The sequence below is a fragment of the Pezoporus flaviventris genome, unplaced genomic scaffold, assembly GCF_033815535.1.
Source record: "Pezoporus flaviventris isolate CSIRO_AGI_PZ_B2104156 unplaced genomic scaffold, CSIRO_AGI_Pfla_v1 ptg000031l, whole genome shotgun sequence".
NCBI lineage: Eukaryota > Metazoa > Chordata > Aves > Psittaciformes > Psittacidae > Pezoporus > Pezoporus flaviventris.
The window spans coordinates 14,319,805-14,341,064 of NW_026892579.1; the positions used below are offsets into that span (position 1 = coordinate 14,319,805).

Here is a 21,260-nt window from a genome sequence, read left to right on the forward strand (position 1 = left end):
AAAGACAGGCAGAAAAATTACATTTTTATGGACAGTCATAATACCTTCTGTAGTATCCTGATACTGAATGCATTAAAATGACCTGCAAACCTTCCCCAATAGTTTAAAATACTTTTTTTTTTCTTTTTTTCTGCTTAGAAATACATCTCTTCTGACTTCATATGTGGTCTTTTTGATGTAGTCAATGTTAATTTTAACATTTTTGGAGTTTTTAAAGAGATTTATAGAAAGTACAAAGGCAAGAGTTTCGTTTTTTTGATCTGTATGGTGGATGTCATTACACTTGTTTTCTTATAAATCTTGAACATAACTTTGAGTTGTTATTAACTTTTGTCTTCTAAAAAAATTATACAGATCTTGGTCTGAATTTTTCAACAGTTGCTGAATAGTTGCAATTGAATTAGAAATTACGTTACATTTATTATTCTATTTCTAGTTATCCTGCGTGCAAGATGGTAAATTCCGCACAGTATTTTTACAAGATCAGTTTCATATTGAAATTGAGACCAAATAAACTTTTCTCTAACTATAGAAATGTTTTGATGTATTTTTCAAAAGGATTTAATTGAGCATACTTAAACTCCTTTCAGTTAAGTGGGGAGTTATGGCCTTGAGCTACCAAAGTGGAAGACAGCATGAGTTAATGGGTGACTTCTTCCTGGTAAGGTAATGTGCTTTCAAAATCACCAGATTGATTCATTTTAATATTTTGGTTTGTAAATTTAATCAATTTTCTAATCTGTTTGTGATGGGTGTCCTAAGCCCTGCCTGTCATGTCTGTGCAGAAATTGTTCGTGCTAGTATTGCATTGGATATGAATTTATGTGATATGTAATCTCACCCTGAGAGTTGTTCAAATGGTAACTCTCATTTTAACTGTCTTTTTTAATGTTTGGTATGAGTAGATTTCTAACTAGAACTGTTTCTCAGAAACAATTGCTATCTTGAAAGTGTTACATGAAAATACATGCGCTCATGCTCGTATGCATCCACATATATACACATGTTCCTGTGTGTATATACATGCACATATATGTATCAGAAAAATGTATTAACAGCGTAAATACGCATATAAACTGAATTTATGTTTAATTCTCAGCTAAATCTTACCCTTGCAGCCTTTAAGTACTTTCAGAGCAGGATTCTGCAAGTAGTCACCTCATTTAACTTGCTAGCAGCACCTGTTCTCTGTGCACCAAGTGCTGAGAAGTAAGATCCGTAACATCTATATTACAGGAGCAAGACTCTTAGGCAGCATCACAATTTGACTGTTGTATGAGCTGTATCCTTGTAGGAAAAGCAGAATCAGGGTAGATTGCTTTGTTTTGGGAACTAAACCAAACCACGGGAACCATTGTGGGCAGCACACTATGTGAAAATAGTACAAATTCAGTCATCCTAATCACTTTTCCGTTAGCATCCCTGCATCATTTCATAAAAAGATGATTTTTTGTTAAAATCAATTTTGTTTCAAAAAGCAGGTATCTTTTTGTGAAAGAGCTTAATAAATTCCATTAATTTAGAATGCTGTTGATGATGGGATTGCCATTTTTGCGGATGAATTTTATAAAACCTTGCATTTTGGTAGAAGGTAGCTTGCTAACGGCTGTTGTCAAAAGTGCAACTAACAAGAAAATCCATCTTTCCCTGTTCTTAGCAGAAAGTAGTGCAATAGTGTGTCTGGTGTACTGGGACGCTACAACAGAGGCAGGAGTGATGTAATATGAGGAGCCTGTAGATCTTTACCTTATGGCATCTGACAGTGGAACATCTTAACAGAATTCAGTCTTCTGGTCAGAAAATATACTGGAAAAGTTGTGCTAGTTGAAAAGCCAGAATAGCCTTAGGATAACTGTTGAAACTTTCTGACTAGAAACAGGCTTTTTTACTTGCCTATTATCTTCTTCTGATAGACTGACTTTTTAGTGAAGAAAGGAAGCTTTCAGTATCTCAGTTTATTTTTGCCCATATTTTGACTTAATATCCCCAAAAAATGCTAAGAAAGCCTGCTAAAAACCGGCCATGGACTAGTTGCCACTAGACATAGAGAACTGTTGGTAAAGTACATGGCGGAAGTTTGAAAATCCGTGGCATATTGAAAACACATCGTAATTTTCAAGACCTTCTCTTGCCTTTTACTAAGTCTTTAGTGTAATGTGAATGCTTGTGGGAAACATTTTAAAGTTTAATGGTGTGTAAGGTCTCTGTGATTTTTAGTTTCACTGTTTCAGTTATTTGGAAGTGACAGTTCCTGGTTTGGGGAATCAAAATAGACTTAATAAGATGAAAATTCATCTATCATCAGTAATTACAAGTTTTGCACCATTCTTGCTTATGGCACAGCACTGTCTCGAATGTAAATACCTTTTAGTATATAAAAGCCAAATCTAGATCTTATGGCTTGATATGTGTACACCAACATCTCAGAGCTTCAGGTGAGATAGGTTGACGCTTTTAAATTTGCTCGTTAGGGTCTACTTTAGTCCAGATTGATGCTTCTGCTTCGCAACTGGGGAGCTGGGTTCAGGAAGGAGTGAATGAGGAAGAGGTCAGTACTGCCCATTCAGTAGCTCTGCCAGCTCTAAATGGTGGTAGCATCAAGGTTGTAATTCCACAAGTAGAGTTCTTTGCAGGTAACAGGAATCCGTGCATTCATAATTTCATTGTAGGATCATGAAGAGTTACAGAGCTTTCCCCCTCTGTTCTTACAAAAAAGCCTGACTAATCATTTATAATGGGAAGAAAAAAGGAATGTTCTTTGGAAACAGTGTTAACTGCTGATTTCCAAGAGAAAACTGCACTAAGCAGCCTTGCTCAGTTAAGAGGAAGGTCTGTAAGGTACTCAAATTTAGTAACATTTTCCAGATTTTGAAAGTCCTTTTATTTTTAGCTTCTTGGAGCCTTGAAGTGGAAGAACTTTCTAGTGTATGATAATGTTTTGAATGCTTTTCTAAATTTATTTTAAAGATGCTTTCTATAAACATTTAAGTAGAGAAAAGGAACTGTTCTTATCTAGGGGAATGTGGTTGTCTGGAGCAAAGACCTGGCAGGTTGTTACTATATTTAATCTGTCCAAGTTCCTGGCAGAGTCTTCTGTCTGCTTGCAAAGCTGTTCGCTTCTTTGATACTTCAGGAAGCCTAAGAGGGAAGATTAACAGTTTATAATGCTTATCTCAGTAAAGGGGAAACAAATCATTTGGTGAAAATCTGTAATAGTATAATGGGTACATTTTATTTTATACATAAATAAATCCTGTTTTTCCTTCCCACCTTGTTCTGTGGAATAAATAGAAGTATCAAATTGTGGTGCTAATGGAAAACAATTTGTGTTAAAAGATAATCAGAAAAATCTTTCAAACACTGATTTCAGTTGTGGCCATAATTGTTGAATTGTGGCTTCAGTGGTGAAAATGGGTTTATTCTGCAGAAGGTGAATTTCTCAGCAGGTGCCAGTCCAGCTGATCAGGCCTTATGTTTTGGGTGTTTGAGGTTGGGTTGAAGTTGGTTGCAGATACAGAAATTCAGCACTCAGATGGTTGGAGGAACCAGGACATTATGAGTGATTTTAAAGTACTGTTAGTTTTTATTGCTTCCCATGTAGAAGGTCATTGTGCACTTCTTGGCTGGTTTGTCCTCCAACCCCTGTGTAGAGCATTTACATAGAAACTTGTTCGTGAAGGATCCTGACATCTTTTTCTCCACTGTGGAGGTGACTTACAGATGTTCTATTAGTGGCTTCTGGAAAAAAATTAAAAGTTGTATAGCCTTTTAAAAACTAGCATGTGAATGTATGTGTGTCCCATGTATTTGTCCTTTTGATTATTATATATAAACAATATAAATAAATCAGGTCACTGGGATCTTCTAGTGTGACATAAGCTCAGCTTTCAAGGCTCACTGAGATTTTCTGGCTTTCTTCTGAGAGTATATGGAAAAGCTACATTGAAAACTTCTGTTCTCAGTTAACAACAGGTATGTTGTGATAAAATATGCAACTTTTTAGTCATGCTAGGTCCAGTTTACAGAAATCATTTTAACTTGAGGCGTAAGAGCTTTGTGCTGATCGATTGGTGCAAGAGTATGCAGAGGAAGTGCTGAGATCCTGCATTGAAACTTTCATAGTTTATTCTTCTCTGTGCCTTTATACTTATATCTTTATACTTATATCTTTATGCTAATAGCTTCTTCAAGATGTTCAGTAGCCACCTGTGGACTTAAGTGACATTTTTTCTGAGCAGCTTTGGGTGTCTCATTATCAGGATCCTAATATTTTAAAGCTAAGCATGTGTTTTAACAGACCCAGTAAGATTTATGGCAGCTAACTGTTGTGTGCTTGTCTACGAATTAAATAAATGCATCTGAATGAGATCTAAACAATGTTTTGCTCCAGTCCTGGGAAATGTTAATATTAAATGGTGAGATTCTTATGCTCCAGAGGCTAGATGGCTGAGGGTCTTTTTGGATTGATGAAACTTGGATGCCTTAATCCTGCCTAAGTTCTGCAAGAAGGGGGTGTGTGATCTGCCTTTTGTCAGGAGACACAGCACATTCTACCTCTCCCAGTAAAAATAGTTTTATTACAGGAAAAACTTTTGCAATTCTGGTCTTGTCCTGCCTCGAGTGTAAATATCTCACCAACTTGTTTTTCTTTTTTTTTACAGGTTATTTGGAAAGAGACTACTTTGCTGAACAGAACAACTCAAGATGACTTGTGATTCCTGTTCTACATGGGAGCCAGTCTGGATTGGTATGTTGGGAGTTTTTTCTTACTTACCAAACTCATTTGTAGTGATAGCATGTATAATCCCAAGGTCTACTTAAAATTTAGGAAGCTTCCGACTTGTATGTTAATAACTAGGTGAAGACTATGAATTAAAAGAGTGTGTTTTCAGTTATGTTTTCAATGGTTACTGTTCTAGGTACTACAGCATTTAGTTAGCTCTTCAACATGAATATGGTTAATATGACCTTTGAACTAGTGAGAAAGTTAGAAGTCAGGGGAAATATTGTGACAGCACTAGAAATATAGAACTTTATAAGTCCTTTCACATGATCTGCAAATTGGGAACATGGTTTTTCCCAAGAGCGAAGAAAATATAATTATTTTTTATATTTTTGTGTATTTGTGGTTTAGAATAGTCATGAAGATTCCCATGGCTGACATTTCTTGACAATTAATGCCTGTCTGAATTAAGGACAGGAAAAAATACCCTCAAGAGGGCAATTAGTTGTACTTAATGACCGAAAGCAGAGGTGGCTGTTTCCCATAATAATTTCCTATGAAAATTGCCACAGTAGTGTATATAGAGTGGAAAAAAAGGACAATTTCCTAAGTTAAACTAATGCCTCTTGTGAATAGTTTCATGGGTCATCTGCTCATGCAGTGTGGTTTATTAGTTTCAATTTAGGATATGTAAATAGGTATTAAAACTGAAAATTGCTAGTTCCTTTTAGGAGGAACAGTTAGGTGAGTAAGAGCGTTGTCCCTGCTGATTCGTGCTCTGACTCATTGTTTGCGCTGGCTTTAGCAGAAGGGACTCTATTGCAATAGATTCCTGCCTCTACTTAATGGCACAAGAAACTGCTTGATTCCTGTTGTGAGTGGAGTATTTCCTGGGGTGCTTTCTGCAATAATAGGGTGTCAGAGTATACTTTGGTATTTTGTACCAACATGTAACTCTTTTTGAAAACAAAATAAGCTCATGGCCTTTGTGTTTGTTGCTGACTTTATCCCTTTTTCCCCTAAGAATATTTTTTAATGTTGGTTTGGTTGGGGTTTTTTATGCTGCAACAATTGTTTTTGCCAAATTTTACCTTTGAAATAAAACCATTGATAGCAACTATAAATCATGCAGAAATTTCCCATTTATGAGCACTTAAAACATCCCTGAGAAGTAAGAAAGATCACTGTACCACTCATTGCTGGCTTCAGGTTTTTTGAATAAGAATGATTTCTGTGTGCTGGACCAAATCTTGGTGCTGGGCAGTACTGAAAATATGCTTACTTTTAGCAGTTAAATCATTGAACATTTTGGCAGCTGTTCACAGTGTGTTGATCTGTATCAAACATAAACTTATTATGGTACTGTTATGTTCCCTGTTTTGTCTATGTTGGACTTACTGGTTTTGACTGATGTTGGCTTTTCATGTAAGATCTAATCTTCCATTTCTGGTTGAGCATGCTATCCAAATTTTGAACGGAAACCTTTTAGCTTCAAAAGCTGTTAAAAACAGACACCATAGTTCTAGCAATAATTATATTTGATGAATAAAATTTGTGTTACTTAGCTTTAAGTGTGTACTTCATTGAAATAATTGTGTCTATTATGTTCCATAAAAAGAAAGTTGCATATGAGTGAGAACCTTGCTTGAGAGAAAGTGTGCATACCCAGTAATTTTCAGGACTGAAATGGAAAAAAGTGATTGTGTGAAGCTTTTCTGCATCTGAAAAGAATCAGTGAGAGTACATGTTCCAAAAGTGAGAGTGCTGTGACAAAAAGGTAGCTGCCTCTTGCTTGAGTACTTTGACCATCAATAAGCTTACCCATTTAAACTACCAAAGCATGGTTGTCTTTTACGAGGTATGTGATTACCATTCAGCAGTGACTCTGGCTTTGAAATGACAGGATCTGTCTTTCTTGAACAGCAAGTGAGGACTGAAATGACTTGAATTTATGGTCTGAATTGCCAGTCACTTTTACGAAGGGTGATAGCCAAGAAAAAGCGTTATTAAGTTGCCTGCAAGGTTAGATAAGTGTAACTCCAACACACATTTGAGCATGCAGATTCAGTATGCGGTGCATGGAGAGATTTCATACCTCAGAGTGATAAACAGAGTTATAGAGAGAAGGGTGCTGCTGGGAAACCATCAGGAAGCAGTGAGCACAGGAACAACACTCAAGAGTTTCTATCTACCTGGGATCCAAAGCCTGCAGTTCTCTTGTTAGATTAGGTGTCTTTGTAACAGCTGATCACCCCTCACTCTTTTGTTCCTTCTTGAAAAGAAGAGAGGGCTGATGACTTATGCAACAAATGGCTAACACTCCCTTCCCAAATTTAAGCACTTGGCTGGGTCCAGGCAGCAGCTTGCATGAGTTCGTTATCCTCCCCTTCTCTTAACGCTGTGCAGAAAAGCATAGAAGCTTCGCACTGAGGGGGTAGAAAGCACAAAGCAGGAGGTAGCTATTTGTTTAGAGAGCTGGGATAGTAAGACAACATATATGAAATTAGTTTTCTTAGTCACTTTTTCTGGATTTGTTAGGAATAGTCTATAGACACCTGAGAGGCCTTTTTACTTTGCTATATACTGGATGCTACTGGCTTGAGGAATGCAGGGTAGCACAATCTTTTTGACTAAATAAATGGTGCAAAACACATGTGCTTCTGGTCTGGTTCCTTGTGTTTAGAAGGACAATTTGTGATAAAGCAGTATTTTCTAAAACTTTGATTTTTTTTTTTTTTTTTTAATTTTTATTTTTAATTTTTTTACCTTGGAACACCGGAACATTTGCAGTTGTTTTGGGGGTTGTAGTGTATGGGAGTTTGTTTTTTGTTTTGTTTTTTCTTTTTTTTTGGGGGGGGGGACTTTTGGGTGCGATTGTGGGGTTTTTTGTTCGATTTTTGTGGTGTGGTTTTTTTTTTGTTTTTCCTCTTTAGAGCTTTTATGATGTGTGCTGTCATCTAAGGTTCTGTTGAACTTTATAAATCGGAGTGCAGAGCTGTGTGCCATAAATATGTTTAAAGAGATGAACATACTGGAAAGAGCCCAATGAAGGGCTACAAAGATGATGAAGAGACTGGAACATCTTCTCTGAGGGAAAGCCTGAGAGAACTTGGACTGTTTAGCTTGGAAGAGAGAAGGCTCAGGGGGATGTTATCAGTGTGTATGAATACCCATAGGGAGAGTGCAAAGGGGACAGAGCCAGGCTCTTTTCAGTGATAACCAGTGACAGGACCAGAGGCAATGGACACAAACTGAAACACAGGATGTTTGTCCTAAGTATCAGGAAAGCTTTTCCGTTGTGAGTGTGACTCGGCACAGGTTGCCCAGACAGGTTGTAGAGTATTCATCCTTGGAGATACTCAGAAGCTGTCTGGACATGGTCCTGGGCAACTGACTCTAGGAGGCCATGATGGAACGGTGGGGTGGGACAAGATGACCTGTAGAGGACTTGTTCAACCTCAGTCCCTCTGGGATTTTGTGATTCCTTTGGTTTTCCTATTGTAAGAGACAACAATAATTCGTTTCCCTGTGCCACTAATAATTCTGTAGACCTCTATGATACCTTTTTTCAGTCACTTTTGAATAGACATCAGGTGGAGCAGAACTGAATATAGCACTGAGGATGAGATGTGCCATAGAAGTGTATTGTAGCAGGTACTGCATATGAATTTATGGTGTATGTAGGTAGCTCCTGCTTTTCTTCTCTGTTTCTTTGCTAACAATTCTGAACACTTGCATGATGTTTTCATAGACTATCAAAACTTGAAGATCTGTCTGTCTTCTGGATGGTAATTATTGGCTTAGCATCTGTTACTGTACCTATAACTTTTTTTCTGTACATGCATAGTTTCACTTCTAGTAACACTAAATTTTATCTGGCAGTCTATTAGCTTGTCACTAACTGTCATAAGATCCATCTGTACCTGTTTATAGTTGACCTTTTTTTTTATTAAATTGCTCTGAAAAACAGTTCATGTTCATCATCAGCAAATGTTGTGGTTTCACATTTGCCTCTTTTCGCCTGTAGGTTGAAGAGTGTGAGCCCCAGTATAGGTTATCTTTGTAGGATCATTCTGCTGACCTTTTTTCCACTGCAAAACTAACTGCTCCTTCATTTCCTATTTTAAACTGATTATTGTCTGTGAGAGGGCTTTATATTTCTCTAGTGGCAGATTAGTTTCTTTCAGAGCCTTGGTGGAAAGACCTTGTCAAAACCAACCTGAAATGCAAAACATACCTTTGCTGGCTTACTGCTTGCAGAGCTCTAAAAGACACTGCCCCAGGGATCTAATTTTCTGTACTCCATGATTTTAAATCCAGAATTATTTGTTGAATTTATGCTCTTTTGCAGTCCCTGCAGAATGCTACAGCTTCCTTCCCTCTTCAGTGTTCTTGGCTAGTGGAATTGTAAACCTTGGAGGAACTTTGGGTGAGATTTTCATGTTCATTGTTAAAATCCTTGCTTATTTGTTCTGGAAAGCTATGTTAACCTTTCTGCGGTTGGTTACGGATTTTATTCTAACAAATATGTTAAAGACAACTAGTAAAGAAAGGTTTATAAAGACTGAAGAGAGAAATTTTGGCTACTTTATATGCTTTAGCCTGTAATTAGCATTAAGACTTCCTCTAGAGGAGTCACTGTAAAATAAAAATTAGAGGGGCTGAATGGAGAGAAAAGGAAAATCTAGACTAAAGTTAACAAAATTTGTCATTTTTGTGAAATGTCAACACACATAGCTGAGTATACTCTTGCTGAGTTTAACAATCTTTGAAATATAATAGGATAAACAAGAAAATTATTACATTCCCTTCCATTCAAGCAGGAAGACCTCTAGAAAGTGGAATTTGTATTACTCTGTATCCTGGGTTCAGCTGGAAAGTTATTTTTCTTCTTCCTAGTAGCTGGTGCAGTGCTGTGGTTTGGCTTTAGTCTGAGAACAATGCTGATAACACGCCAGTGTTTTAGTTGTTGCTAAATAATGCTTACCCTAATCCAGGACTTTTCAGTCTCATGCTCTGCCAGTGAGGAGGGGCACGGGAAGCTGGGAGGAAGCAGAGACGAGACACCTGGCCCAAACTAGCTAAAGGGGAATTCCATACCACAGCACATCATGCCCAGTATATAAACTGGAGGGAGTTAACCCAGAAAGCCTGGGTCACTGTGAGTTGGGCTGGGTATTGGTCAGCAGGTGGTGTGCAATTGTATTGTGCATCGCTTGTGTATTGGTTTGGGTTTTGTTCCCCCCCCCCCTTCTCTTTTTTGTATTCTCTCCCCTTGGGGTTTACATTCTTTCAGTTCTCCCCCTTCTTCCTGCCTAGAGATGGGGGGGGGGGGGGGGGGGGGGGGGCAGGAGAAAGGAGGGGAGTGAGTGGCTGCATGGTGCTGAGTTACCAGCTGGGCTTAAACCATGGCACTCTCGGTTTTCATGGAAGGTTTTGGCAGAGGGGTCTACAAGGGCCGGTTCTATGAGAAGCTGGTAGAAGCTTTCCCTGTGACTGATAGAGTCAATGCCAGCCAGCTCCAAGGCAAACTCACTACTGGCCAAGGCTGAGCCCATCATTGATGGTGGTAGCAACTTTGGGATCACATAGTTAAGAAGGGGAAAAAGTTACTGTGCAGGAGCAATTACAGCCAGAGAGAGGAGTGAGACTGTGAGAGAAACAGCTCTGCAGACACCAGGGTCAGTGAAGGAGGGGAGGAGGTGCTTCAGGCACTGGAGCAGAGATACTCTTGCAGCATGTGGTGCAGACCATGGTGAGGCAGGCTGTCCCCCTGCAGCCCATGGACGTCCATGGAGGAACAGATACTCACTTGCAGCCTGTGGAAGACCCCACACGAGAGCAGGTGGATGCCCAAAGAAGCTGTGATCCCATGGGAAGCTCATGCTGGAGCAGGCTCCTGGCCGTACCTGTGGCCCCGTAGAGGAAGGAGCCCACACTGAAGCAGGTTTGCTGGCAGGACTTGTGACCCCTATAGGGAGCCCATGCTCTAGCAGTCTGTTCCTGAAGAACTGCACCTTATGGAAGGAACCCATGCTGGAGCAGGGGAAGAGTGTGAGAAGTCCTCTCCTCTGAGGAGGAAGGAGCAGCAGAAACAGTGTGTGATGAACTGACTGCAACCCCCATCCCTCTTCTCCCAGTGCAGGAACAAAGTTGAGCACAGAAAGAAAGGAGGGGTATGTTTTAGTATTTTTTTTTTTCTCATTATCCTTCTCTGATTTGTGATTGGTAATGAATTAATTTCCCCAGTCAAGTCCGTTTTTTCTGTGATGGTAATTGGTGAGTGATACCTCCATTTCGTTCTTTCTCCCCATGAGCCATTCCCTCTCATGTCCAGCTGAGGAGGGGGAGTGATAGAGCTGCTGTGGTGGGAGGAAACCTGGTGTCTATCCAGGGTCAACCCACCACAGACTCAATGATATTAGGATATTTATAATAGTATCCTCTGATACCGCTGAAAATTGCAAGAGAGAGGTTAATAATTTGTGTTGGAAAAAATGCAGAAGATGGTCTGGCCCTGGAAATCATCTAGTTGATAGGAGCTTGCAGGTAAGAAGGGAATAGCTTTTCTATGGAATGAGAGGAGGAGGTCATAGTACTGCTGTTTCTTGATGAATTCTTGGCAGCAGCCTGGACAGGCTTGCATTTGGATCACTGGAAGTCCAAACTAGGGACTTTGTTCTCTTAAAGTCCATTTCTTTGTTGGTGAAGTATTACCCAGAACCTCCAAAATACAGGCAGGATTTGTGTTGCCAGATAAAAGCTTCTTGGTCACCATGTGCAGAGACGGAGGAGATAGATTGCCCTCTGAAGATGCCTATAATCCTCTTCTGACTAAACACACTAAGACAGCTTGAAAGTGACTGTTACACTCATCCAGAATGAATGAGGTGAATTCCACTTTATGTTTCTGGGCATTGAATCTTTCTCGTTTCCTGCTTGATCAGGTGCCAGAGTACTCTGGGAGCATTTAATTTAGTAGTCCAAGATAGAGGAGAGGAAGTAGCGCTGAAAAGGGGAGACAATTCCTTTGCATTTTATTTGTCTCTAAGAGCAGTACATGTCATAATACAATAGACACAATAATAGTACAACAAAACAGTACACAAACTATAAAAAGAAATGTTTGATTTTATCAGCAAAATGAGGAGGGAAGAAGTTCAGCAGAAGATCAAAGGATTAGATTTACAAGGAAAAAAAGAGTGTGCATGTGGTTAAATTATGTGGAATACCAAGATGAATTAACAAGGACATGTCTAGACCAGTGAAAGCAGGAAAGCTTGCTGCAGGGGGAAGGATTTTAGCAACTGAAGAATAGCTAGTTTCCTGCACCTTGATATGAGTCAGTAACTAAATGAAACAAATTGAGAAATACTTTAATCCTGTGGACAAGTTATTTAATAATTAATAACAGATTAGGATGTTTTACATATTTTTCCTAAGGCATCTGCTGCAGCTGACTGACATGGTACAAAAGATCCTGTATTATTTAGGATTTCTCAGATAGGGAGGCTTTTCCATGTTTACCAAATGGGCAGATAGGCGATACTGATATTATTTAAGCTGTTTGGAAATATTGAAGTGTTCAGCTGTAGGCAATTTCATAACAAAATCATGAAGTTAGCTTAAAAATCATGAGATTTAAATAACGATACTGATTTGATTTATTCTCTCTTCATCAGTTAAGTTTGTTTTCAAACAAAGTTTTCCAGTCCTGGTTATGGTAGAAAAAAGTCAGCGAGTGAGAGTGTTGTACAGTATCAGCAAGACTACCAGAGCAGGGTCTGTAAGAAAAACACCAAACATTATGAGACTCCCATGACTTCTGCTTAAGTAAATTCAGTTGACCTGAAGTGTAAATATATATGAAGGATCCCTTTGTCATTAAGGAAAGCAGAGCAATTGTTTGATTCCCATTGGTTTCAGATTTCTTTAGATTTCTTTATCCAGATTGCTGTTCCCTAGTACCGTGACTCCTTGAATGAAGGTGTAACCTAGTTTTACATTCCTGTATACAGTCCACTTTGCAATATTTATCCTGTTTCTCCATTCTTTTGCAGATGGAAATACTGACACAAATATAAGAACTTTGATGCTTTCAGACTTTGAATTTTGATTTGTTAAATGACCAGGAATAAGATACTGCCTGAGCAAGATGAAATGCCTTGAAGACCTTTGGTTCTGCTTTCATTTCTCCTGAAGCAATGGTTTTCTCAGCAATGTTGACGCTGGCCCACTCTGGGACCTCAAATGCTACTTTTATTGTTTATGAAAATGCCTATACGAATTTTACCACTCCACAGTTCTTGCTTCGTAGTGGCACAACACAGCCGTCGAGATATGGTTCAGGTGCTGTACTCACCACTGAGAGAAGTACTTTTCTGGTGAATGCTACAGCTATCCTGCCATCACAGGAAGTTTTCAGGAGCTTGAGTTTGCCACTCCAGATCATTCTTTCTGCTGCTATGATATTTATCCTGTTGGTTTCTTTCCTTGGAAACTTTGTTGTTTGCCTCATGGTCTACCAGAAGGCAGCTATGAGATCTGCAATTAACATTCTCTTAGCAAGCCTGGCTTTTGCAGACATGCTGCTGGCAGTGCTGAACATGCCTTTTGCTCTGGTAACAATCATTACCACTCAGTGGATTTTTGGGGATATATTCTGCAGAGTCTCTGCCATGTTCTTCTGGCTTTTTGTCATAGAGGGGGTAGCCATTCTTCTTATTATTAGTATTGACCGATTTCTTATCATAGTTCAGAGGCAAGATAAACTGAACCCTTACCGTGCAAAGATTCTCATTGTACTTTCCTGGGCAGCATCTTTTGTTGTTGCTTTTCCATTATCAGTAGGGAATCCTAATCTGCAGATACCCTCAAGAGCACCTCAGTGTGTCTTTGGCTACTCGACAAGCCCAGGTTACCGAGCCTACGTGATAGTTATCTTGCTAATTTCTTTTTTTATTCCATTCCTGGTAATGCTGTATTCTTTTATGGGCATACTCAACACCGTCCGCCACAATGCAGTTCGTATCCATAGCCACCCTGATAGCATATGTCTCAGCCAGGCCAGCAAACTTGGTCTCATGAGCTTACAGAGACCTTTTCAGATGAATATTGATATGAGCTTTAAAACTCGTGCCTTCACAACCATCTTGATTTTGTTCCTTGTCTTCATAGTCTGTTGGGCACCCTTCACCACTTACAGCCTTATAGCCACATTCAACAGCCACTTCTACTACAAGCACAACTTCTTTGAGATAAGCACTTGGCTCCTTTGGCTCTGCTACCTCAAGTCTGCACTGAACCCACTGATATACTACTGGAGGATTAAGAAGTTTCATGATGCATGCTTGGACTTGATGCCCAAATACTTCAAGTTTTTGCCACAGCTACCTGGCCATACAAGACGGCGCATTCGACCGAGTGCCATCTATGTGTGTGGGGAGCATCGGTCGGTAGTGTGAAGCTGCAGTTGTTTGACAATGATTGTTATTTTCTGGGTTTATTTTTTTTAGGCTTTAGGTTGAATTTTATTTTGTTTAATATGGCTTTTTCAGTGTGGCCATATCTTATAACTTACTTAATTTTCCCAGTACTCTGTGCAATTTTGGGAGGTAAGATAGAGGGAGGGAAAGTGGTTAGTTATACTTGGGTTTACTTCCAGAATACAATGTAAACAAAATAACAAATGTTACCTCTAGGATTCCATGGAAATCCATTCTTTTAAATGAAAAACACATTTGTAACATTTTGTCAGGTTTAGGCTTACTAGGCCTGCAATTCCATCTAATTGTAGGGACTTTTTTTTTTTGTATGCTGCTAAGATACAGTGTATTTAGTTAGTGTAATTTCTCTGAAAAATGTTGCTGCTGTCTGCCAATATATTGGAGCCAAAAAGTCTCATTAGATTACTCCTATTTAATTTTAACAATATTTCAGAAGTTTTCATGGTGACACTAGAGAACTTCTTCCTTTTTTTAATCTTTACTTTAATACTTCCATTAATATTTTTTGTGCACTTTACAAAATTTACTATGGAATTTGTTCATTGGAATATTTTGTTCTGTATTGAAGGGGTATTATTATCATTATTTGTTATATTGCTGAATTTCAATGAAGGACCAATGTAAGCTCTAGGAGGGCAATTTATGTTGGTATAGCTACGCCTACAGTCACAGATTCACTGTTTTTCTAACAATTATCACATGTAACATTAACTGCTCTGTTATCAGGGGAGTTGGAAGGAAAAAATGGAGGAAAGAAAGGGATGAAAATACCATGTCCGGAGGCTTAGACTAACATAAAATGTAGAAAAATAGAGTTTATGTGAAAATTATCCCAGGGGAAAGGGTGGTTGTAGTTGTTAGTTTAGGTTGTTATGAGCTATCTAAACCTGATGGTATGCCTGAGAACCTATCTGAAATTGTGACTTTGGGCCTGCAATTTACACTCTGTTGGTATAATGCTGTTTCTGCTTGGAGCTCATGTAAGGCTAGTTGTGCTCTGAAATCATGCTGTCAGGCATTCATTGGGATAGAATTAGAAATAGTAAACCAGCAAATAGATAGATAGCACATGAATCATAGTTGAGACTAGGACTTCGTCTTAATAGTAATTACAGGGAAAAAAGCCTCAGCTTCTTTTCCGGTTTAAGTATTAGGCTGAAACCATAAACTGATAATCCTAGAATGGCTTGTGTTAGAAGGGAACTTGGAAGTTCATCTAGTTCCAACCCCCCTGCCATGGGCAAAGACACCTTCCATTAGACCAGGTTGCTCTGAGCCCCGTCTGATCTGGCCTTGAGCACTGGCAGGGATGGAGCATCCATAACTTCTCTGGGCAACCTGTTGCACCCCACAGTGAAGAATTTATTCCTAATAACCTGATCTAAATCTACCCTCTTTCAGTTTAAAGCTATTATTCCTTATAACAGTTGGCCAGCAGTGTTTGCTGTGGATGCAAGTTGAATTCTCCATTTTCCCCCCATCCTACTTTACGTTGACTTTTTTCCTCTATACTGTTATCTGCCTCAAGATTTTACTCTGCTCTTCTCATCTATTAGGCATCAGGTTCTCTCATTGAAATGCCAGATCACCGTTATGATTAATGTCAGGCTATCTCAGTACCTGCCTGGAAAGCAGAAAGGCAAAGGTTTTCCTTGATGATAGCAATCCAGACTCAGCTTTTTTTTTTTTTTTTTTAAATCTGCTAAATAAATATTTAAGGCAAGTAAAATTAAGACTAAGGTTTGGGCCTTGAAGTGACACCTCCCCCCCCCGGGGAAGAGTGCCTGCAGAACAGGATTAATGTACACCAAACTTGCCAACCAGGGTTTGAGCTTCTCTTGCTTCTATCTGTCACTCAGTACCCCAAAGCATGAGGACCTCTTCATTGTTCTCGTACCAGGTGAGCAAGTAATAGCAATTTTACCCATTTCTATCTATCTACACAGTATAGGGCGTTTCCTTCATGCTTATATCCATGTGTATGAAGGAGGTGCCCTGTTCTGTGTGGATGTCCAAGGACTGCTTAATTTCTGAAGTCAAGTAAGCATTTACACCCCAGATTTTATTTAGGTCTTCAGTGAAGAACTGAGTAAACAGTTATCTCTGTTCTCTTCTTCAACAACAAGCAGTGAAAGTGTTGGCAATATTTATATTTTAGGAGTATAATAGGAACAATTTTGAACTTAGTAATTTATTTTATTTTTTTTTTAAAGCTGCTAGCTGAGGTTATGGGTTACATGTAAAGGCACCCAGGCAGTGGCGGTGCTATTGATACGTGTGCTGTAAGTTCCTTGTCAACTTCACTGATCATGGTATGGATTTTTCTCATCAGAATGACAGGCAGTAAAGGAGTTCTTCTGTAAACCAGAGTGTTTTAGCTTGTCTTTGCGGTATAGATTTATTTCTCCATTACATTTACATTGATAGTGGAAGTTTATGACCTGGTTAGTATGGATTTTCTGTTCCAGAGCTGTCATGCCTGTTTTTCTCTGAAAGCAGCAAAATTGTATTTAAAGCTAATGTAATAGAGTGAAAGCATACACTGTCTAAGATGGCAGGAACAGGTATTTTTGCTGTCTTCCAGAGCTATAATGTAAATTGTTTGAATGAATGTTGTAAAACATGGCAATTCAAAAAGTAAAGAAGATGAGTAATACAGGAAGGTTAGTGAAATTACTTTCTTGAAAGGGGAGGGGAAAACATTCTGTTGGGATTTCATAATCTCTGATAAAGTACTGGCTGTGAAGTAGAAATTGCAAACATCAAAGGAGGTTAATTTATCTTGATAATTTAGTGCTTGTTTACACTGTCTATAACAGGGTTTCCACTCAGAGCTGCATCTGCGGATACTTGGAAAAAAGAAACCCAAACTGAGTGGCCCAAATTCAGAGATGACTTACTTGGTGATACAGTATTCACACTTAGCCGGTTTTAGAGGTGATCAGAGCATACAGTGAACAAAAGGGTGTTCAAGAAAAAAAGAAACAAGGTAGCATAGAAGTATCCCCAGGGTAATGATGTGTTTACAGATCCATTTGAGCTATTGTGTCTAGTACAGGGTCTTTAGAACAGTGCCTTGCTAATTACAGCTGAAGTCCTAGGACCAAGTTGGAAGCCACTAAACTTAGTCTTGCTGTCTGGGATCCTGCCGAGATCACCATAACCTTGCTATCTGTAATGTTAAAACACATGTGTTGGCTGGATTGGGGCTATGGAGGCATTTTAGTGGGCTTGACCAACACCAACGATTTTAAAACTGAAATTGATCTTTCCTGATTCTACTGGGAAACTATAATTTTCTTCCTCTTCAGAAATTACACTCATTACTAAACTGTTGTTCTCCCATTATATTTTCAGAAATCTTCGGTCTGGAGGATTGAAATGAATGTATTTTCAATTATGTTGCAGTTTAATTCATTCTGTTAAAGCATGCTGCTTACACAAGACTCATTTGTACAAATTGACTGCTAAAATGATTCTTTTGTACTAAGTTGTGTATCTGTGACATTTGTTATTCATGTAAAAATGTATATAGAGAAGAAACTTGTTTTGCCTCTTACTGCTTTCTGTTACTATTTTTTTTCACTTGTGTGCTTAATGCTTTCATAGTTTCTTTTATTTGGACATATGCATAAACAACTGGAAGATTTCGGTGGTCTTTCTGCAACAATCATTCAACAATGCCCTCCTTGAAAGAGATTTTGATTTAATTTTGTGTGGAAAAATAAAAATTCAGAGCACAAGTTTGTTGCAGTTGGAATGGTGAGAAATTTCTTAAATCCAATTTTCCAGGAGTCACTACTTCGCCATTATCAACTGGTTTGATATTTTTTTGAGGAGTAGTCATTTTCTGATGTGAAGAAACTTGAATTACTATTTTAAAACAAGCTATTAAGTAGAATGGCATTCTCTTTTCTGTATATATTGCATCTGTGAAAATACCTGAGAAACAAACAAAAAAGAAAAAATAAACATGAGCATTCTCCAAAAATGTAGCAAAAATCTGTAGAATTGCTCTATCTTTGTGCATTTGCAGGCTTTTTGGATTTATTTTCAGTTTCAGACACTTTATCCATATCTTAAATAACAAAGGTTGTTTGCCTGATTTAGATGGTTTTCTTTAAGCCAATATGTTTCTTGTATAAAGAATTTACAGAATATTCTCTTCTGAGATATTGGAGTAGAGATGTGTCAGTCTATCTAAAACAAATGAAATAACATCCAGGAAAAGAGAGAGCCTAAAAAGAAAATAATTTTCCTAAAACCGCTGCCTGAGCTGGGTGTACTACCTTTAGCTATGACTGAGTAATTAAGATCATCTTACTGTGCAATAAATAAAACAGGCAGTGGTACTGCATGGCATGATTCATTTCAGCACAAGACAGTGACCTTTATGATTCAAGTGCTGCATATTTGTATGTGATGGATTATTCCTCATATTAGTAGAATGAAAAATGTTCAGCATCTTGACTGTTTTGGGGAAGTTTTCAGCTTGCTAATGATTTAAAAAATATCCTGCTGGAGTAATTTCTCTAAATGATAAAGGGTCAAGACATGTCCCTGAAGAACACCTGAAAGGGGATGCATGTTTCCAGTTGCTTAGGTATGTGGGCAGCTGAGCAGAGCCATTCCTAAATTTGAGACTCTTTCCCCCTACCTCTGCAACAACCACATCTTAATCCCTTCTCCTCTCCTGGTGCCCTCCCCAAGGTAGTGCTTTCTGTGCTGCTGTGTTGCAGCAAGTATGCCAGTGGCAGAAGATATTGGTGCCGCTGGCAGGAACACGTGGAAGTGCCTGGAGAAGCTGCAGAGCCAGGAAACCTCTTTCACCCAGTGCCACTCCCTCACATCTTGAGTATAGGTTTGGACCATCTGTAACAGGCTGAAGGCGAGTTTTAACACCTTTGGTTATAAGATTAGGGCTGTCAGGGAAGAGCAGTTACAGAAACATGTATATTTGCCACTAGTGCTAGTGCAGGGTTCTGGTTTAATCCCTAGTAGAATTACAAGTTCTGTTCTTTTGGCAACAGAGCTGCAACAGTCCATGGCCAGTTCATGGCTGAGTAAGTATCCTTTAGCTGATCTGTTTCTCTCTGGCACACTATCTGGTTAGCATCCACCAGGACAAAATTTCATACAGACTGCTCAAACAAAAATGAAGACAGCCACCACTCTGCTTGGATATGAGGCAGGGCAGGGGGAAGAGCTGTGTATTGAAGGAAAACGTGAGTTGTAATGGGTGATGCTAATCAACTGCCCTCTACAGAGGGAGTTATGGATACTTTATGCACAGAATATTGGGTTTTATTCTACTTTATTATATGACAGCGAATGTAGCTTGATATCACATCACTAACAGTACCACAGATAAGTGGCAGTATTCATAAATATCAAAGTAGAACTTGTTCCTGTTTTACTTTATTATCATGTCTATATAAGCAGCTTTGCTGGTGTGTGGGTGCAGAACATAGCAAATAATGAGACATACTCCTCATTTAATTGGTGCTCTGCCTTTAGTAGATTACTGGTGTTCAAACCTCTGTGGTTGACCTGAAATAAAATTAAACCTGTTCACCAACATGAGTAGGAATTCCACTAACACTGCCCTGTCTGTCAAAAGAGAAGGTCTAGTGAGAGATGACAGTAATTCCTCCAAGAGTCAGTTAATCTGATCTCCAAAGGGGTATAATCACAGCTGCAACAAATTTAACAGTGTCTCCTTTTGATTTACTGGGGCCAGGCTGTGTGTCAGAGACAGAGATGGATGGACTTTCTTATGTGATGTAGATAATATAAAGCTTATTTTGTAAATTCTAGTTTCAGATGGGCATTCCAGTGTTCACTGCCATCAGTGCTGCAGCATTTCTGGATATATGCAGAAGCAGATGTATATGGTGGCATACATCTGTGATATTTTACCTATTTATAGCATAGGCAGCACCGCTGCTCATTTGTAGTCTTTTTTGTGATTTCTGGTGATAACTGCACTAGAAACAAGATTGTGCATTTACAGCTTCATTCACTTCCTCTAGTGCTTTGTAGACAAGAGGCACAAAATACCTGCACTTTTAACCGTGATATGTATTTTCTCCTGCAAAAGTAAACTGGTCTCAGTTTGGGCCAATTTGTTTGAAGGAATTAAACAGTTTTGCTTCTATGTAACAGCATCTACAACAAGATTTAGTTTTGTTCAGATAGAATGCATTACTTTTGTACCTTTAATTACTTGGTTTTTGATTTCTCATGTTCTAGTGTAGATAATACTTTATAAAGTCACTTCTAAAATTACCCAGCCTTCTAGCATGATTTTTTTTTTTTTTCCCCAAGTTCTGGTAATTATTCTGTTATTTCAAGTTTAAAAATCCATAAGGCATCATTGCATTGGTTGAGCTGCTCTCCTGTGTTTTCTTAGCCTATGTAGAGGGAGCACTGAGAGATTTGTGAGACTAAATGGAAAGTAAGAAGCCTAGGGACTCACTTGAGGGGGCCTGACTTTGCAGCCTACTAGTCTGGGCAACTTGGAAGCCTCAAAGATTATCCTAACTGCCTAGCTGAGGATTTCAGGTTTTGTTCAGGGATTACCTGATGAGAAATGCATCATCTCACAGCACAGAGGATGCAGGTCCCTATCTGACCCTCTCAGTGGGGGTCTGCTACTCTTCTGGTGCTTCTGTCGTCTGTAACCACTCTTTCTAATCATGTGACAAGTTCTTTTAACTAAAGCAGGTCTTTAATGAAAAAGAATAATTTAAAAAGAATAATTTAAAAAGAATTCTATGAGTTTTTTTTTTTAAGCGGGGCTTTTGTTAGGACAATAATTAATTCATATTATACAAAAGGCCAGACTGTATGACGGCAGTAATTCTTTCTGGCTTTATTCTGAGGCTGATTCCAATTACATGAAACTTCACATTAGTAGTGTCATTGTCAAGGTGAGCCTGAGTATTTGGTAAAAAGAATCTCAAACATAAGGGGTACAAAGAAATGGCACTTTCAAGAGGGTAATTCATTTTAGGTCAACATTGGTGATA

General features: G+C 38.7%; 1 protein-coding gene across 3 annotated transcripts in view; it reads left to right on the plus strand.

The window, feature by feature from the left end:
• GPR63 (G protein-coupled receptor 63) overlaps positions 1 to 19,405 on the plus strand; it is a 32,088-nt gene extending 12,683 nt beyond the window's left edge. For 2 of the 3 annotated variants that reach the window (XM_061460263.1, XM_061460264.1), the window contains exons 2-4: positions 4,662 to 4,747; positions 9,075 to 9,152; positions 12,784 to 15,429. In XM_061460263.1, coding sequence (XP_061316247.1) covers positions 12,928 to 14,187 — 1,260 coding nt within the window. In that variant the 5' untranslated portion in view covers positions 4,662 to 4,747; positions 9,075 to 9,152; positions 12,784 to 12,927 and the 3' untranslated portion in view covers positions 14,188 to 15,429. Of the gene's footprint in view, positions 1 to 4,661; positions 4,748 to 9,074; positions 9,153 to 12,783; positions 15,430 to 18,939 lie in introns of those variants that run through there. The other variant, XM_061460265.1, reaches the window with a different exon arrangement.
• The last annotated feature ends 1,855 nt before the right edge of the window (positions 19,406 to 21,260 follow it).